Source organism: Oncorhynchus clarkii, chromosome 13, assembly GCF_045791955.1.
Source record: "Oncorhynchus clarkii lewisi isolate Uvic-CL-2024 chromosome 13, UVic_Ocla_1.0, whole genome shotgun sequence".
Classification (NCBI taxonomy): Eukaryota; Metazoa; Chordata; class Actinopteri; order Salmoniformes; family Salmonidae; genus Oncorhynchus; species Oncorhynchus clarkii.
In genome coordinates, this window is record NC_092159.1 from 45030054 (window position 1) to 45045739 (window position 15686).

At 46.2% G+C, this 15686-nt stretch overlaps 1 protein-coding gene across 1 annotated transcript in view; it reads left to right on the forward strand.

Annotated features, from left to right (window-relative positions):
* The window catches only part of LOC139364858 (glutamate receptor ionotropic, NMDA 2B-like), a 110992-nt gene that overhangs the window by 90363 nt on the left and 4943 nt on the right, over positions 1-15686 (forward strand). Inside the window, exons 8-15 of the mRNA XM_071102009.1 lie at positions 642-850; positions 2105-2276; positions 5954-6107; positions 6401-6526; positions 7576-7805; positions 8046-8206; positions 9784-9971; positions 11871-12109. Of these exons, the coding sequence (XP_070958110.1) occupies positions 642-850; positions 2105-2276; positions 5954-6107; positions 6401-6526; positions 7576-7805; positions 8046-8206; positions 9784-9971; positions 11871-12109 (1479 nt within the window). The remainder of the gene's footprint in view (positions 1-641; positions 851-2104; positions 2277-5953; positions 6108-6400; positions 6527-7575; positions 7806-8045; positions 8207-9783; positions 9972-11870; positions 12110-15686) is intronic.

The window sequence follows — 15686 nt, forward strand, 5'->3', positions numbered from 1 at the left end:
TTTCTTTCTGTCTGTCTGTCTGTCTGTCTTTCTGTCTGTCTTTCTTCCTTTCTTTCTGTCTGTCTTTCTGTCTGTCTTTCTTCCTTTCTTTCTGTCTGTCTTTCTGTCTGTCTTTCTTCCTTTCTTTCTGTCTGTCTTTCTTTCTGTCTGTCTGTCTTTCTGTCTGTCTTTCTTTCTTTCTGTCTGTCTTTCTTTCTGTTTGTCTTTCTTTCTGTTTGTCTTTCTTTCTTTCTGTCTGTCTTTCTGTCTTTCTGTCTGTCTTTCTTTCTGTTTGTCTTTCTTTCTTTCTGTCTGTCTGTCTGTCTGTCTGTCTGTCTGTCTGTCTGTCTGTCTTTCTGTCTGTCTTTCTTTCTGTCTGTCTTTCTGTCTGTCTTTCTTTCTGTCTGTCTTTCACTCTTTCACTCACTCTGTCCCCAACTGTTTTGGTGTTTGTTTAAGGCTCATTAATGCTTCCTTATTATAATAAAAATAGTAGCAGTTTGAATTTAAATTAATTTTTCAAGGGGCCCATTTCCACAATGCAACTAAATATGCATTGTCAAATAGTCCCCCCAAATGCAGACATCAATCTGAATCCAAACCAGAATTCCAATGTGAACACAGAAGCCAGCCTTATGGAGTGTGTTTGCTTACTGTCTCAGGTGGGGAAGTGGGAGAACGGCTCCCTGTCCATGAAGTACCACGTCTGGCCTCGCTTTGAGATCTACTCAGGGGCAGAGAGCCGGGAGGACGACCACCTTTCCATCGTTACGCTGGAGGAGGCTCCGTTTGTCATCGTGGAGGACGTTGACCCCCTCAGTGGCACGTGTATGAGGAACACTGTGCCCTGCAGGAGACAGCTCCAAACAATGTGAGGGGAAAACTCTCCACAACACTGTCTAGTGCCACGTACAATGTCTGTTACACAATGTATATCCTTAATACTAATGTAATGTGTATAATACCAGAATAATGTTTTCAACTATAATGTAAAGTATTGATGTCAAAGCAGTGTCCAAGTCTATAATTTTAAGCTGTATAATAATGCTAGTTATGCCCCTTATAGTGTTCCACTATAAGGGGCATACAAAAGCCTTTAGACCCTCAAACTCCATTCTTACAGTACATTATGAGTACCTGCCATCTGCCTCCAGTATCTCTACATCTGTACTGAGTTGTATTAAGCCTCTAACTGTGTGGGTACGTCCTGTCCTGTGTCTCAATATGTTCCTCTCTCCACCCTGTCTCACTCTGCTGTGGCAACATGGCCTTGATGGTATCCAAATCCAGGCTAGCGGGGTAGGAAGTACTCTGTTAAAGTCTCTAGAAAGCCGAGCGCTTTAAGCATGCTGATAATGTTCCCCTCCATCTAATCTCTGTCTAAACATACGTTGTTCAGCATGGAAAACATATCTTTGCCTGCCGCCTGGAGATGTTAATAAGGACTATTGTTCTCCCTCACCTTTTACATATTTTTTTACGTTCTCTCAGTCTGTCTATTCCTGTTGCACTTTCCCCTACTATATCTCCCCCTCTTCTGTTCTGTTGTTTTCTCTCTTCCTTTCCTCCATTTTATGCTAATTCTCTGCATGCTTTTCTCCTTTCTCTGCCGCTCTCCTCCTCCCTCGCTCTTTCCCTCTCTCTTTCCCTCTTTCTTTCCCTCTCCCTTTCCCTCTCCCTTTCTCTATCTCTTTCCCTCTCTTTCCCTCTCTTTCTCTCTCTCTTTCCCTCTCTCTTTCCCTCTCTCTTTCCCTCTCTCTTTCCCTCTCTCTTTCCCTCTCTCTTTCACTCTCCCTTTCTCTCTCTCTTTCCCTCTCTCTTTCCCTCTCCCTTTCCCTCTCCCTTTCTCTCTCTCTTTCTCGATCTCTTTCCCTCTCTTTCCCTCTCTCTTTCCCTCTCTCTTTCCCTCTCTCTTTCTCTCTCTCTTTCCTTCTCTCTTCCCCTCTCTCTTTCCCTCTCTCTTTCCCTCTCTCTTTCTCTCTCTCTTTCCTTCTCTCTTTCCCTCTCTCTTTCCCTCTCTCTTTCCCTCTCTCTTTCCCTCTCTCTTTCTCTCTCTCTTTCCCTCTCTCTTTCCCTCTCTCTTTCCCTCTCTCTTTCACTCTCCCTTTCTCTCTCTCGCTCTTAGAAATAAAACCGTCGACTCTGGGATCTATATCAAGCGCTGCTGTAAGGGTTTCTGCATCGACATCCTGAAGAAGATCGCCAAGCACGTCAAGTTCACCTACGACCTCTACCTGGTGACCAACGGAAAACACGGCAAGAAGATCAACGGCACCTGGAACGGCATGGTGGGAGAGGTGGGCCTCTGGAGCTGCAGCTAGTCTGTCTGTGTATGATGGTGTCATGGGGGTTAGCTACCTGTGTCAGTCTGTCTGTTTGGCAGTCTGCAGGTATCAATCTGTCTACTGTATCTTATGTTTGTCTGTCTCTGTTTGTCTGCCAGTGTCTGTGTCTGTCTGTATCTGTGTCAGTGGCTATCCCAACCGGAACCATGCCCTCTGTTATCAACTTGGAGCTACCTGGAAGGAAAACTCATTCTGAGTGACTTATAGACAGACATTCCTCTTCCACTTCCATGTCACCAGTTTGTTCATCTGGGCATTAGCTAATGTCAGTCAGGTTAAGTACCTCACTCAAGGGTAAAGAGCAGTCTTCCATGGAAGTCCAGTTTGTGTTATAAGGATGTTGCGTAAACGACATTGGTCCCAAGGTAAGGTTGTTGTCAGTTCTAATATACAGTGGTAGCAGCAGCTGCACTGAGGCAGAGAGCAGCAGAGTTTTTAATTTACCACTTTGTTCTAACTTCAGGAAAGTTCTAATGTTGCCCCTCACCTTGGTAACAGCCCAAAGGCTGTGGGTAAAAATACGTAGTGGGAGTTTACTGTAGCAGAGGATGTTCTGGTTGGAATAACCTTCCACTGTCATAGACAGGACTACATATCCACTGTCATAGACAGGACTACATATCCACTGTCATAGACAGGACTACATATCCACTGTCATAGTCAGGACTACATATCCACTGTCATAGACAGGACTACATATCCACTGTCATAGACAGGACTACATATCCACTGTCATAGACAGGACTACATATCCACTGTCATAGTCAGGGCTACATATCCACTGTCATAGACAGGACTACATATCCACTGTCATAGACAGGACTACATATCCACTGTCATAGATAGGACTACATAACCACTGTCATAGACAGGACTACATAACCACTGTCATAGACAGGACTACATATCCACTGTCATAGACAGGACTACATATCCACTGTCATAGTCAGGACTACATATCCACTGTCATAGACAAGACTACATATCCACTGTCATAGACAGGACTACATATCCACTGTCATAGACAGGACTACATATCCACTGTCATAGACAGGACTACATATCCACTGTCATAGATAGGACTACATATCCACTGTCATAGACAGGACTACATATCCACTGTCATAGACAGGACTACATATCCACTGTCATAGACAGGACTACATATCCACTGTCATAGACAGGACTACATATCCACTGTCCTACTACAGTATAATCCACATTGACAGTATATATTTCAGCCATTTAGCAGACTCTCTTATTCAAAGCGTATCTCACACTCTTAATGACCCCAGATCTGCACACGACGACCGCATGGATCATATAGATGCCTCTTGACTTACACAATGCACCAGAGCTGTGCATAAAAGAGAGAAAGAAGTCACTGCAGGGTTAAAGTTGGTTTTTAGTTTACCACTTTGTTCTAACTTCAGGAAAGTTCTAATGTTGCCCCTCACCTTGGTAACAGCCCAAAGGCTGTGGGTAAAAATACGTAGTGGGAGTTTACTGTAGCAGAGGATGTTCTGGTTGGAATAACCTTCCACTGTCATAGACAGGACTACATATCCACTGTCATAGACAGGACTACATATCCACTGTCATAGACAGGACTACATATCCACTGTCATAGTCAGGACTACATATCCACTGTCATAGACAGGACTACATATCCACTGTCATAGACAGGACTACATATCCACTGTCATAGACAGGACTACATATCCACTGTCATAGACAGGACTACATATCCACTGTCATAGACAGGACTACATATCCACTGTCATAGACAGGACTACATATCCACTGTCATAGACAGGACTACATATCCACTGTCATAGACAGGACTACATATCCACTGTCATAGTCAGGACTACATATCCACTGTCATAGTCAGGACTACATATCCACTGTCATAGACAGGACTACATATCCACTGTCATAGACAGGACTACATATCCACTGTCATAGACAGGACTACATATCCACTGTCATAGACAGGACTACATATCCACTGTCATAGACAGGACTACATATCCACTGTCATAGTCAGGGCTACATATCCACTGTCATAGACAGGACTACATATCCACTGTCATAGACAGGACTACATAACCACTGTCATAGACAGGACTACATAACCACTGTCATAGACAGGACTACATATCCACTGTCATAGACAGGACTACATATCCACTGTCATAGTCAGGACTACATATCCACTGTCATAGACAGGACTACATATCCACTGTCATAGACAAGACTACATATCCACTGTCATAGACAGGACTACATATCCACTGTCATAGACAGGACTACATATCCACTGTCATAGACAGGACTACATATCCACTGTCATAGATAGGACTACATATCCACTGTCATAGACAGGACTACATATCCACTGTCATAGACAGGACTACATATCCACTGTCATAGACAGGACTACATATCCACTGTCATAGACAGGACTACATATCCACTGTCCTACTACAGTATAATCCACATTGACAGTATATATTTCAGCCATTTAGCAGACTCTCTTATTCAAAGCGTATCTCACACTCTTAATGACCCCGGATCTGCACACGACGACCGCATGGATCACATAGATGCCTCTTGACTTACACAATGCACCAGAGCTGTGCATAAAAGAGAGAAAGAAGTCACTGCAGGGTTAAAGTTGGTCCTCTCCATTTTGTGCTGACTTCATTTTGCTCACTGGTGTCGGCATTGATGGAGGGAAGGCAGCTACTAATCCTCGTAATCCAAAATATTTGAGGCAATACTCTTGATTACGTGAGTTTGGCTTCAAACATCGACAGACGTGAACACAGAACACACACGCAAGAGTTCTCGCTCGCTCGCTCGTTCTCAGTACCACCCACACAGGTCACTTTCATAACGGAGAGAGTACAAGCTGTGGGAGGGAGAATACGGAAAGAGAGAGGAAGTGGGTACACTGCTGGACAGACTTGCTTCCCCTGGGGGACACACACACACTAACACAAACAAATCCTTGGCACGCAAATCTACAGACCACAGGTAAAGGAAAAAGTCTCACCCCCCCCTCTCTTTCCCTCCCTCTGTCATTCACATTCACACCTTATTAACTCAGTCAGTTCTGTCCCACTTTACCCCGGTGCTGTAGGGCCCAGGTATTTAGGGCTAAATATACCTGGAGAGATGAAGGGGCACGAAGGGAGGGATGGAAAGCAGGCAGGAGAGAGAGGAGGAGGCAATGGGGTGGCTATTTCAAGCTGCCATGACCCACTCTGCTAACCCAATTCTCCCTCCCTCGTTCTGTCTCCCTCCCCCCTCGTTCTCTCTCTCTCTCTCCCTCCCTCCCTCGTTCTCTCTCTCCCTCCCTTGTTGTCTTTCTCCCTCCCTCCCTCCCTCGTTCTCTCTCTCCCTACCTTGTTCTGTCTTTCTCCATCCCTCCCTCGTTCTGTCTCTCTCTCTCCCTCGTTCTGTCTCTCTCTCTCCCTCGTTCTGTTTCTCTCTCCTTCCCCTCCCGCACTGTTGATCACAAGTCTCCACTTGGACTGTTCTTGATGTGTAGACACTGTCTCTCATTGACCTTTCTCTTTCTCTCTCCCTACCGTCTCTCTCTCCACCTCTCTCTCTCTCAGGTGGAGACGAAGAAGGCCCACATGGCTGTGGGCTCCCTCACCATCAACAAGGAGAGGTCAGAGGTCATTGACTTCTCGGTTCCCTTCATCGAGACAGGTATCAGCGTCATGGTATCCCGTAGCAACGGCACCGTCTCGCCCTCTGCCTTCCTCGGTGAGTGTGACCCACAAACAAACTCTGCAAACGCTGCCAACTTTACAGTATCACCCAAATGTTCCATCCAGTGTGCACTGAGACTGAATTATAATGTGCTTAAATCTCTCTCTTTCTGTCTGTCTCATTCCCATCCGATATTTTCTTTCTTACTCCCACTTTCTCTGACTTCCTCTCCCTCGCCTCCATCTCACTCACTTTTTGTTTCTCTGTGTACTCTTCATTTGCATATTTTTATCTTACTCGCCCTTCCTCCGTTGGCCTTTCTCTCTCTCTCTCTGCCTCTATCTCAGAGCCCTTCAGTGCTGATGTGTGGGTGATGATGTTCGTGATGCTGCTGCTGGTTTCGGCGATTGCTGTGTTTGTGTTTGAGTACCTCAGCCCTGTGGGCTACAACCGCTGTCTGGCCGACGGTAGAGGTGAGAGGGTCTGGCTCCACACCGACACGGACATCTCTCTCACAATCGCACACATGCGCATACACACACACATACACAGTTTTCTCTTTCTCTTCCTCATTCTGTCACTTGCTCATTCACTCTCTCTCCCTCTCTCTCTCTCTCTCTCTCTCTCTCTCTCTCACACACACACACACACACACACACACACACACACACACACACACACACACACACACACATACACACACATACACACACACACACTGCTTTGCACAGTGACCTTCCCCAACTCCCACATGGCAGCCAGTAAACCCTGATCACCCTCCTCCCCAGCCCCTCCTCCTGTCCTCCTTCACCTCTCAGAGCCCAGTGCAGGTGAAGTCTCTTCTCATTGATTTCAACACGCCTCCCCTGGATCTTCATCTATTTTAATGTGGGCCCTGTGTTTTACATGCATTTCCATATTCTCAGGAATCACATGTCAGGCCTGACAGGGATGGGCCCGTTTTTATTAAATCTCCCAGCTTAAAATAAATAATCAACGTCTCTCCATCATATTCATGCCGGGACTATATTTAGAGACCATATCTTTTTTTAATCTCTCTCATCCTTCATGTTCTGGAGAATAAGACCCTCTTTCCTAAAGCATTGTAGGAGTGCTATTGTTAGCTGGTCATACAGTAGTCTTGGGAATTCAGTGTTTGTGCGAATTGGATCAAATGTTGGATTCCAACTAGTGATACTTATGGTGGCTACTTACAGAACAGTAAATACAACTGATGTGCCAAAAAGTATTATCATGATGGATTCAATCTTGTGTGGTAGTGACAGCACACATATATTCAACAACAATAGGCAACCTTAGTAGTGGACTAAAGCCTCATCTGCACTACAACACAGGTGTTTATCAGAATGACACAGCACCGTGGTCCAATCATTCGTGTTCCTCCAGCTTCCCTAGCCACATTGTGCTTCATGATCCTACAGCTAACCACAACATAACTACAACACTGAGACACCTCCCTGAGACCACTGCTCATTGTGATCACTACCTGTCTCTCCATCAGAGCCTGGAGGGCCCTCCTTCACCATCGGCAAGGCCATCTGGCTGCTGTGGGGTCTGGTCTTCAACAACTCTGTCCCAGTGCAGAACCCCAAGGGTTGGACCAGTAAGATCATGGTGTCGGTGTGGGCCTTCTTCGCTGTCATCTTCCTGGCCTCCTACACTGCCAACCTGGCAGCCTTCATGATCCAGGAGGAGTATGTGGACCAGGTGTCTGGACTCAGCGACAAGAAGGTAAGGCCTGTCATTAAACTTAATTCGTCCTTTACTCGCTCTTTCTTACTAGCTCTCTCCTCTCCTTATCTCACCTCCATTCCATCTCACTGTCCATCTTTCCTTGATTCCCTTGATTTCTATCTCTCACTCTGTCCTCTGCCTGCCACCACTTTCCTCACGCCATCATTATTTCTACACCTCTTCTCTCTCTCTCTTGCCCCGTCTGTGTCTCTCTCTCTCCCTATCTCCTCCCCTCAGTTTCAGAGACCCAATGACTTCTCCCCTCCGTTCCGGTTTGGGACGGTCCCTAACGGCAGCACGGAAAGGAACATCAAGAACAACTACAAGGAGATGCATGGCTACATGATCAAGTTCCACCAGAAGAATGTGGATGAGGCCCTCTATGGTCTGAAGACTGGGTGAGCAGGGGGAATGGGGTCTTAGACTGGGTGAGGAGGGAGAACAGGGCCTTAGACTGGGTGAGGAGGGGGAATGGGGCATTAGACTGGGTGAGGAGTGGGAATGGGGCCTCAGACTGGGGGAATGAGAGAATGGGGCCTTATACTTGGGGAATGAGGGAATGGGGCCTTAGACTGGTGGAATTAGGGAATGGGGCCTTAGACTGGGGGAATGGTGGAATGGGGCCTTAGACTGGGGGAATAAGTGAAATGGGGCCTTAGACTGAGGGAATGAGGGAATGGGGCCTTAGACTGGGGGAATGAGGGAATGGGGCCTTAGACTGGGGGAATGAGGGAATGGGGCTTTAGACTGGGGGAATAAGGGGAATGGGGCCTTAGACTGGGGGAATGAGGGAATGGGGCCTTAGACTGGGGGAATAAGGGGAATGGGGCCTTAGACTGGGGGAATGGGGCCTTAGACTGGGGGAATTAGGGAATGGGGCCTTAGACTGGGGGAATAAGGGGAACGGGGCCTTAGACTGGGGGAATGGGGCCTTAGACTGGGGGAATGAGGGAATGAGGCCTTAGACTGGGGGAATGAGGGAATGGGGCCTTAGACTGGGGGAATAAGGGGAATGGGGCCTTAGACTGGGGGAATGGGGCCTTAGACTGGGGGAATAAGGGGAATGGGGCCTTAGACTGAGGGAATGGGCCAGCCTTAGATTGGGGGAATGAGGGAATGGGGCCTTAGGTTGGGGGAATGGGGCCTTCGACTGGGGGAATAAGGGGAACGGGGCCTTAGACTGGGGGAATGGGGCCTTAGACTGGGGGAATGAGGGAATGAGGCCTTAGACTGGGGGAATGAGGGAATGGGGCCTTAGACTGGGGGAATAAGGGGAATGGGGCCTTAGACTGGGGGAATGGGGCCTTAGACTGGGGGAATAAGGGGAATGGGGCCTTAGACTGAGGGAATGGGCCAGCCTTAGATTGGGGGAATGAGGGAATGGGGCCTTAGGTTGGGGGAATGGGGCCTTCGACTGGGGGAATAAGGGGAATGGGGCCTTAGACTGAGGGAATGGGCCAGCCTTAGATTGGGGGAATGAGGGAATGGGGCCTTAGGTTGGGGGAATGGGGCCTTCGACTGGGGGAATAAGGGGAACGGGGCCTTAGACTGGGGGAATGGGGCCTTAGACTGGGGGAATGGGGCCTTCGACTGGGGGAATAAGGGGAATGGGGCCTTAGACTGAGGGAATGGGCCAGCCTTAGATTGGGGGAATGAGGGAATGGGGCCTTAGGTTGGGGGAATGGGGCCTTAGACTGGGGGAATAGGTGAACATGTATTCTATTTTCTTTTATGTATTTTTTAATATCTTAGTTGAATTATTCTCCTTGTTCCTCATTTAAAGCTCTGGTTTTATTCATTTCCCAGCACAACAGTGTCTACCATTATACAGTATGTGACAACTGTAGCCCTTGGCAAAGCAGGCAGAAGTCTATTATCCTTATCACAACATTAGGGCTACTTAGCAGGTTAATTGGGATGAGTAGTTACAGTGTAAAGCTGGGCCAGAAGTGATTACTGTAAATTCTCTCGTTAGTAAACTGGACGCCTTCATCTACGACGCAGCAGTGCTCAACTACATGGCCGGGAGGGACGAGGGCTGTAAGCTGGTGACCATCGGCAGTGGGAAGGTGTTTGCCTCCACGGGCTACGGCATCGCCATCCAGAAGGAGTCTGGCTGGAAGAGACACGTCGACCTGGCCATCCTTCAGCTCTTTGGAGACGGTGAGATTGGCCCTCAGTTAGAATTACATACAGTTTGACTTCATGTATTTCAGCTAGGGAGTCGTGCCATTTTACTGAGGGTTTTAACGGGGTTCTTTGATGGAAAACAGCCAGGTTTTTCCGGTCAGATTACTTGCCTTCATCTGAAGAGAAATGCAATAAAACAAAAAGATTGGGAAATTATTTGAGTGTGCTGCCGTAATTTTCCCCCATGGAATTGTAGCTGACTGTGTACTTTTGGCATACTTGCCAACTGGCTAAAATATAGAACACACAATCCTACAGGTATTGTCTATGTATGTTATATGGTGTATAGTAAGGCTGTGTCCCACCTTGGTTGAGCACCAGTCAGAGCTGCATTCGAAGCCATATAGAAGCCGTTTTTCTCTCTGCAGCTTGTCTGTGCTGGAGCCTCTTTATCTGGGTGTGTTCCAGCCTGTCTTGAGGATCCTGGACCAAGGCCCCTCCAGGCCCCACTATAGTGTCCTAGTTAGAGGTGCCAGTAAAGCTGCTGGTGTATTCTACACTCTGTGGACAAGGGGTGTGTGTGAATGTGGGTCAGCCCTACGAAGACTGTGTGTGTCGGTCTCTGTGTCTGCCTACTGAATGTACAGGTGTGTTTTAAGACCTGTTTGTAAGCTTTGTATAAGGAGTGTGTTTTCTGTATTTAGGGATCGGTGACAATACGTTATTGTGTATGTGTATAGTATACAGTTTCTTGTAGAATTTCTCATGTGTGAATATGGGTCATCATCTTGTGCTGTCCCCTGTGTACAGCCAGCCAAAACTTAGCAAGTGGCCCTCAATGTCACATTGACACGCCCCAACATGCACTCCTCTCAGTGTGACCTAGATGGAGAAAGCGATCCTCACGTGCTGAGAGACCAGGGGCCTATGACGGGTGCAGACGGGGGCCTGGCTGGTTTGATGATGAGGCTCGCAGACAGTCACTTAGAGCATAGGAGGATGCCTAGGGCCCCAGGGAGCTCTGGTCTCGCAGACGCCACCGAGCCCCATCTCTCACACCAGTCGCCCTTGTCGTCCAGGAGCCGCGCAGCAGGCAGTGGGCCCTGTGTTTGATCATCTGTGTGTGTGTGTGTGTGTGTGTGTGTGTGTGTGTGTGTTTGTGTGTGTGTGTGTGTGTGTGTGTGTGTGTGTGTGTGTGTGTGTGTGTGTGTGTGTGTGTGTGTGTGTGTGTGTGTGTGTGTGTGTGTGTGTGTGTGTGTGTGTGTGTGTGTTTGTTTGTTTGTTTGTTTGTTTGTTTGTTTGTTTGTTTGTTTGTTTGTTTGTGTGTGTGTGTTTGTTTGTTTGTTTGTTTGTTTGTTTGTTTGTGTGTGTGTGTTCATGCACGGTCCGCCAGAACTAACTGCTGCTGATGTTACACAAGGTGACCCACAAAGAGACAGATAGAGACTCTGGGACATGGCTGGACACGTAGACACACACATCATGCACGCACACTGATATTTCCATATACTCACGCGCACACATGGGTCTATTTGCTGAATCTGTGTCCTGTCATGAATATGAAAACTGGGATGTATTGTAAAACTGTATTCATTAAATTGCCACCAAAGGCTTGCATGCATTAGCCTTTAAGTGTTTGTCCTCTACAGTTTTAGGTATCATTTTCAGACCTATATTTTCAATTGTCTTTCCCTAACCCTCATCCCTATACCTTTTCTCTGCTCACTTTGCATAAATCTCCCGTTCCGATATTTATCCTCTTGCTACATCATGTCCTCCCTTCTTCTACTCCCTCCTTTCTCTCCCTCCACTCCTCCCTCCTTCTCCATACCCTGTCCCCACTCCTCCCTCCATCCGCCTGTTCCCGTTCTCCCTCCTATTCCCGTCCCCACTCTTCCTTGACTCCTCCCTCCATCCTGTCCCTCTCTCCAGGTGACATGGAGGAGCTGGAGGCCATGTGGCTGACGGGGATCTGCCACCATGAGAAGAACGAGGTGATGAGCAGCCAGCTGGACGTGGACAACATGGCCGGCGTCTTCTACATGCTGGGGGCGGCCATGGCTCTGTCGCTCATCACCTTCATCGCCGAGCATGCCTTCTACTGGCAACTGCGCTTCTGCTTCATGGGCTACTGCACGGGCAAGCCAGGCTTCGTCTTCTCCATCAGCAGGGTGAGCCAGTCCACTTCAGATACCCATAGTAACTGTCTGCACACACTCATACATGGCTGTTCTTCACTTAGGTTTTCTTCCTGTGGTCCTGTGATCTGCATCTGCGACCCTTTGGCATCATTTTAGAGTTATGACCTTCATCATCAACCTCACATCCTCAACTTTACTGTCTCTAATACCCAGTAAATGAGAGTGCTCTATTCTTGGAAAAGGTAGTCCATAAGGAAACCTGGTCAAGTAGAGGGCTTATCGGCCCTGATAGCAGAAATCAGCATGTAGTTTATGTCCACAGTGGCCAACCAATGCCAAACTCTGAGTTTAGTTTGAACACAGACAGCTTTCTTCTTTTGTTTTGATGCTAATGCCCATTTCACATCCGGGGTAAATATTTACAAAATGTTGAGCCAAAATCAATTGTTCATTCGGCCGGAGAAATGAGGGTAGATTACTGGTTCTCCTGGGAGCAAAGTCACCCCAATGTATTTGATTTGCAGTCCAACTGTTTTGACATGGCTCCAGTGTAACTCACCAAGGTGAAACGCTCGGGGTTAACCACGTGGCTCATGTACGACAGTGCCACACAATCCATTGCTCGTTTCATTTGAAAACCAGGGCAGAGGAAAAACAGTTGATTATTTTGTGTCTAGTGTTATAGTGTCAATTTTAGTATGTGTTTGTCAGTGTGTTGTTTGGGTGTGTATCCATGGCAGTTGGCTTGTCATTCCAAAGACAGATTGGTCAGTAAGCGTTGATGATTAAACCATTAGCATTTGTATGAGGACAAGAATGAGGAAAATTAATGTTTGTATTTGTGTGAGGTTCCATTATGACATGTATTCATGATATTATTTCCTTGTTGTGACGGTAAATATCTGGATGTGACCCTTGAATACAGTTCAATCTTAGAAAAAAATGTTCCAGAAGGCCTCTCCGGCTGTCCCTATAGGAGAACCCGTTTTAGTTCCAGTCAGAACCCTTTTTGGCTCCAGGTAGAACTCTTTTGGGGTCTTTGGAACTCAAAAAGGTTCTACCTGGAACCAAAAAGGGTTCTTCAAAGGGTTCTCCTATGGGGACAGCCGAAGATCCCTTTTAGGTTCTATATAGCACCTCCAGAATATTCAGAGGAAACAAACCTACAATATGTTTATTTATTAGAAGTCATCGCCACATACCAGATTTTCAAGGGACAAATTAAACAACAATTGTCACTGATCCCTCCGGAACTTTCATCACTCACACCTGGCCCCTATTCCCACTGATTAGTATTTGTATATATATATGTATATATATATGTACCCTTTGGTTTCCATTGGGCTGTCCATTATTGTTCCAATGTCCGTTGGTGCGTGTGAGTACCTGTGCTGTGTGTTTTGGGCTTTCGTGCCCTTGTGCATTGCGCAGATGATTACAAGTCTCGTCCCGTGTGATAATCACTGTGCGCTTGTGTATTTATTACAGGTGCTCCTCGCTCTTTTGTTTGGGTTTCAACACCGTGTTTTGTGTACGCGTTTGTTTGGTCTTTGTCCCGTGCCCTTACACGGCACGCCGTAATTTGGGTCGTAATAAAAAAAACGAATCATTGTTACCGATGTGAGGGGAAAGGATGGTTTATTCTCTTTTCTCAATCCTGGGGTAAGGCTTCACATTGGTTCATTCTCATTTAGTTTGATATTTTCCGTTGACGCCTCTTTCCCTGTGGCACTGGATTGATTCTGTTTCTTAATTTCACGGCATACTCCAATAAACGTTATTATTATTACCACAATTAACATTTAAACTCAGCACTGTACGAATGAGAAATCTGTCACAGCTGACTGGAGTCTAGTGTCCAAGCCCTTGGTTACAGTTTCCTCTGCGCTGGTGAAAAACAGTAAGCAGGGCTTCGTTAGCCAAGGTATTCCTCTTTCCCCTTTCTACACTGTAACTAATTCACTAACTAATTCATCACACTGATTTAGGAAACCATCTAATGACGTTAGCTAAGAGTTTAGATAAGTACTGTAAATATATTAAACCTAATTGCTGCATCTTCAAATGATCACATGGTAGTATTATTTGCATAAAGCCACGTATAGGCTACTCAAGGACAGGGCAGCTAGTGAATCGTTGATTTTGAAACCACATGTACACTCTTGTAATAAGGTATAGTTTGTAGGTGCCTCCATGACTTTACATTTCTAAGGCTCGAACCAGAGCTATTACCATTCACACGTCACTGCCCAAATACTCCCAGAGACAGTCTGGGAATGTTTACTTTATGTGGGCATGTGGAGTATCTCAGTTGAGTATGAAGCACCATTGATGATGCGAAGGCATTCTGTTGTTTTGTTGATTCAGCTCTGCTAACAGCTCAAACGGAGCACACATGATGTCGTCTAACATTGCCAAGGGTTGAGGGTTGAGTAAACACAAGGACAGCATGTCACAGAGAATATGGGAGAGTCAGTAGCGGTGCGTGGGTAAAATCACTGGGGAAGCCAAGCCAGAAAAAAAGCCATATTACAACCTATGTGTTGTGATAATTGTGTTTGCTCTATAACTTGTTAGTTCACATGCCTTGCCACTGTGATATAGGCCTAAAACCGAGACAATAATAAGACACAGTGGCAGAATAAATTCAATCACACCTTTGTTTCATCACAAAACCAGAGAGCAACATCTGTCTGGTAAAGTCCACAAAACATATTGCATGTAACAAAAAGCTACATGACCTGCAACATGGTCAAGCAAGTTAATGTTTTCAACATTTTCGGACTACTAAACGACTATTGATTTAGAACCACGTAGAGTTCCCGCAAGTCACAAAGAAAACAGGAGCTGCCTCCACTATTCCAGCACCATTTCAACTTCATCAAATCACCTCTGCTTTGTCTAATACAGTGACAACTAAAAAATACCAAAAACTATTTAGTCCAATCAACAGAAGATAAATATGATGTGGCTGTCCACAATTCAGATTTGTGTGTGTAGAGAAACGCCAATGCCATCCTTCTCTCTTTCATGTTGATGAAACAGTCTATGACGCTGTCATACAGTACACACTTTTAGTTTATGTTGTCCTAGGCTACCTGGCTAAAGTGCTTGCTCGCTAGACTAACTTCCTTTCATGGGCAACGTTAGCTAGTTAACAGCCTACTACGTCTAGCTACATATTGAACTTCCATCCTCTCAGTTCAGGGGCACAACAATGTATGAATTTATGGTTGGATCAGAATCACTGTATATTCATTGACTAGTACGGAGATGAAGTAAAACCACAAGTCCAAATCCCTATCTCCATCCATGGCTAGTTTAGAAAAGGGACACTTTTAGCTTGCTAGACACCGGAAGACAACAACACAACGAGATGCAACAATTCAAGTTGTTTCTGTCAATGACATGTTGCTCTCGATGTGATGTGATTGGTGTGAAGCCAAATCCAAACTGGCTTCCCTTGACACTTTGTTTTGGTGCCCCAGGACCATTCACATTTGAGCTCACTCAGTTTACCTCAACACTGATTGGCTATTATTTTATATGTTTTTTTTTTTTTATCAAGGGAGGAAAAATGCTCGCTGGCTTCCATTGCATTCAATGC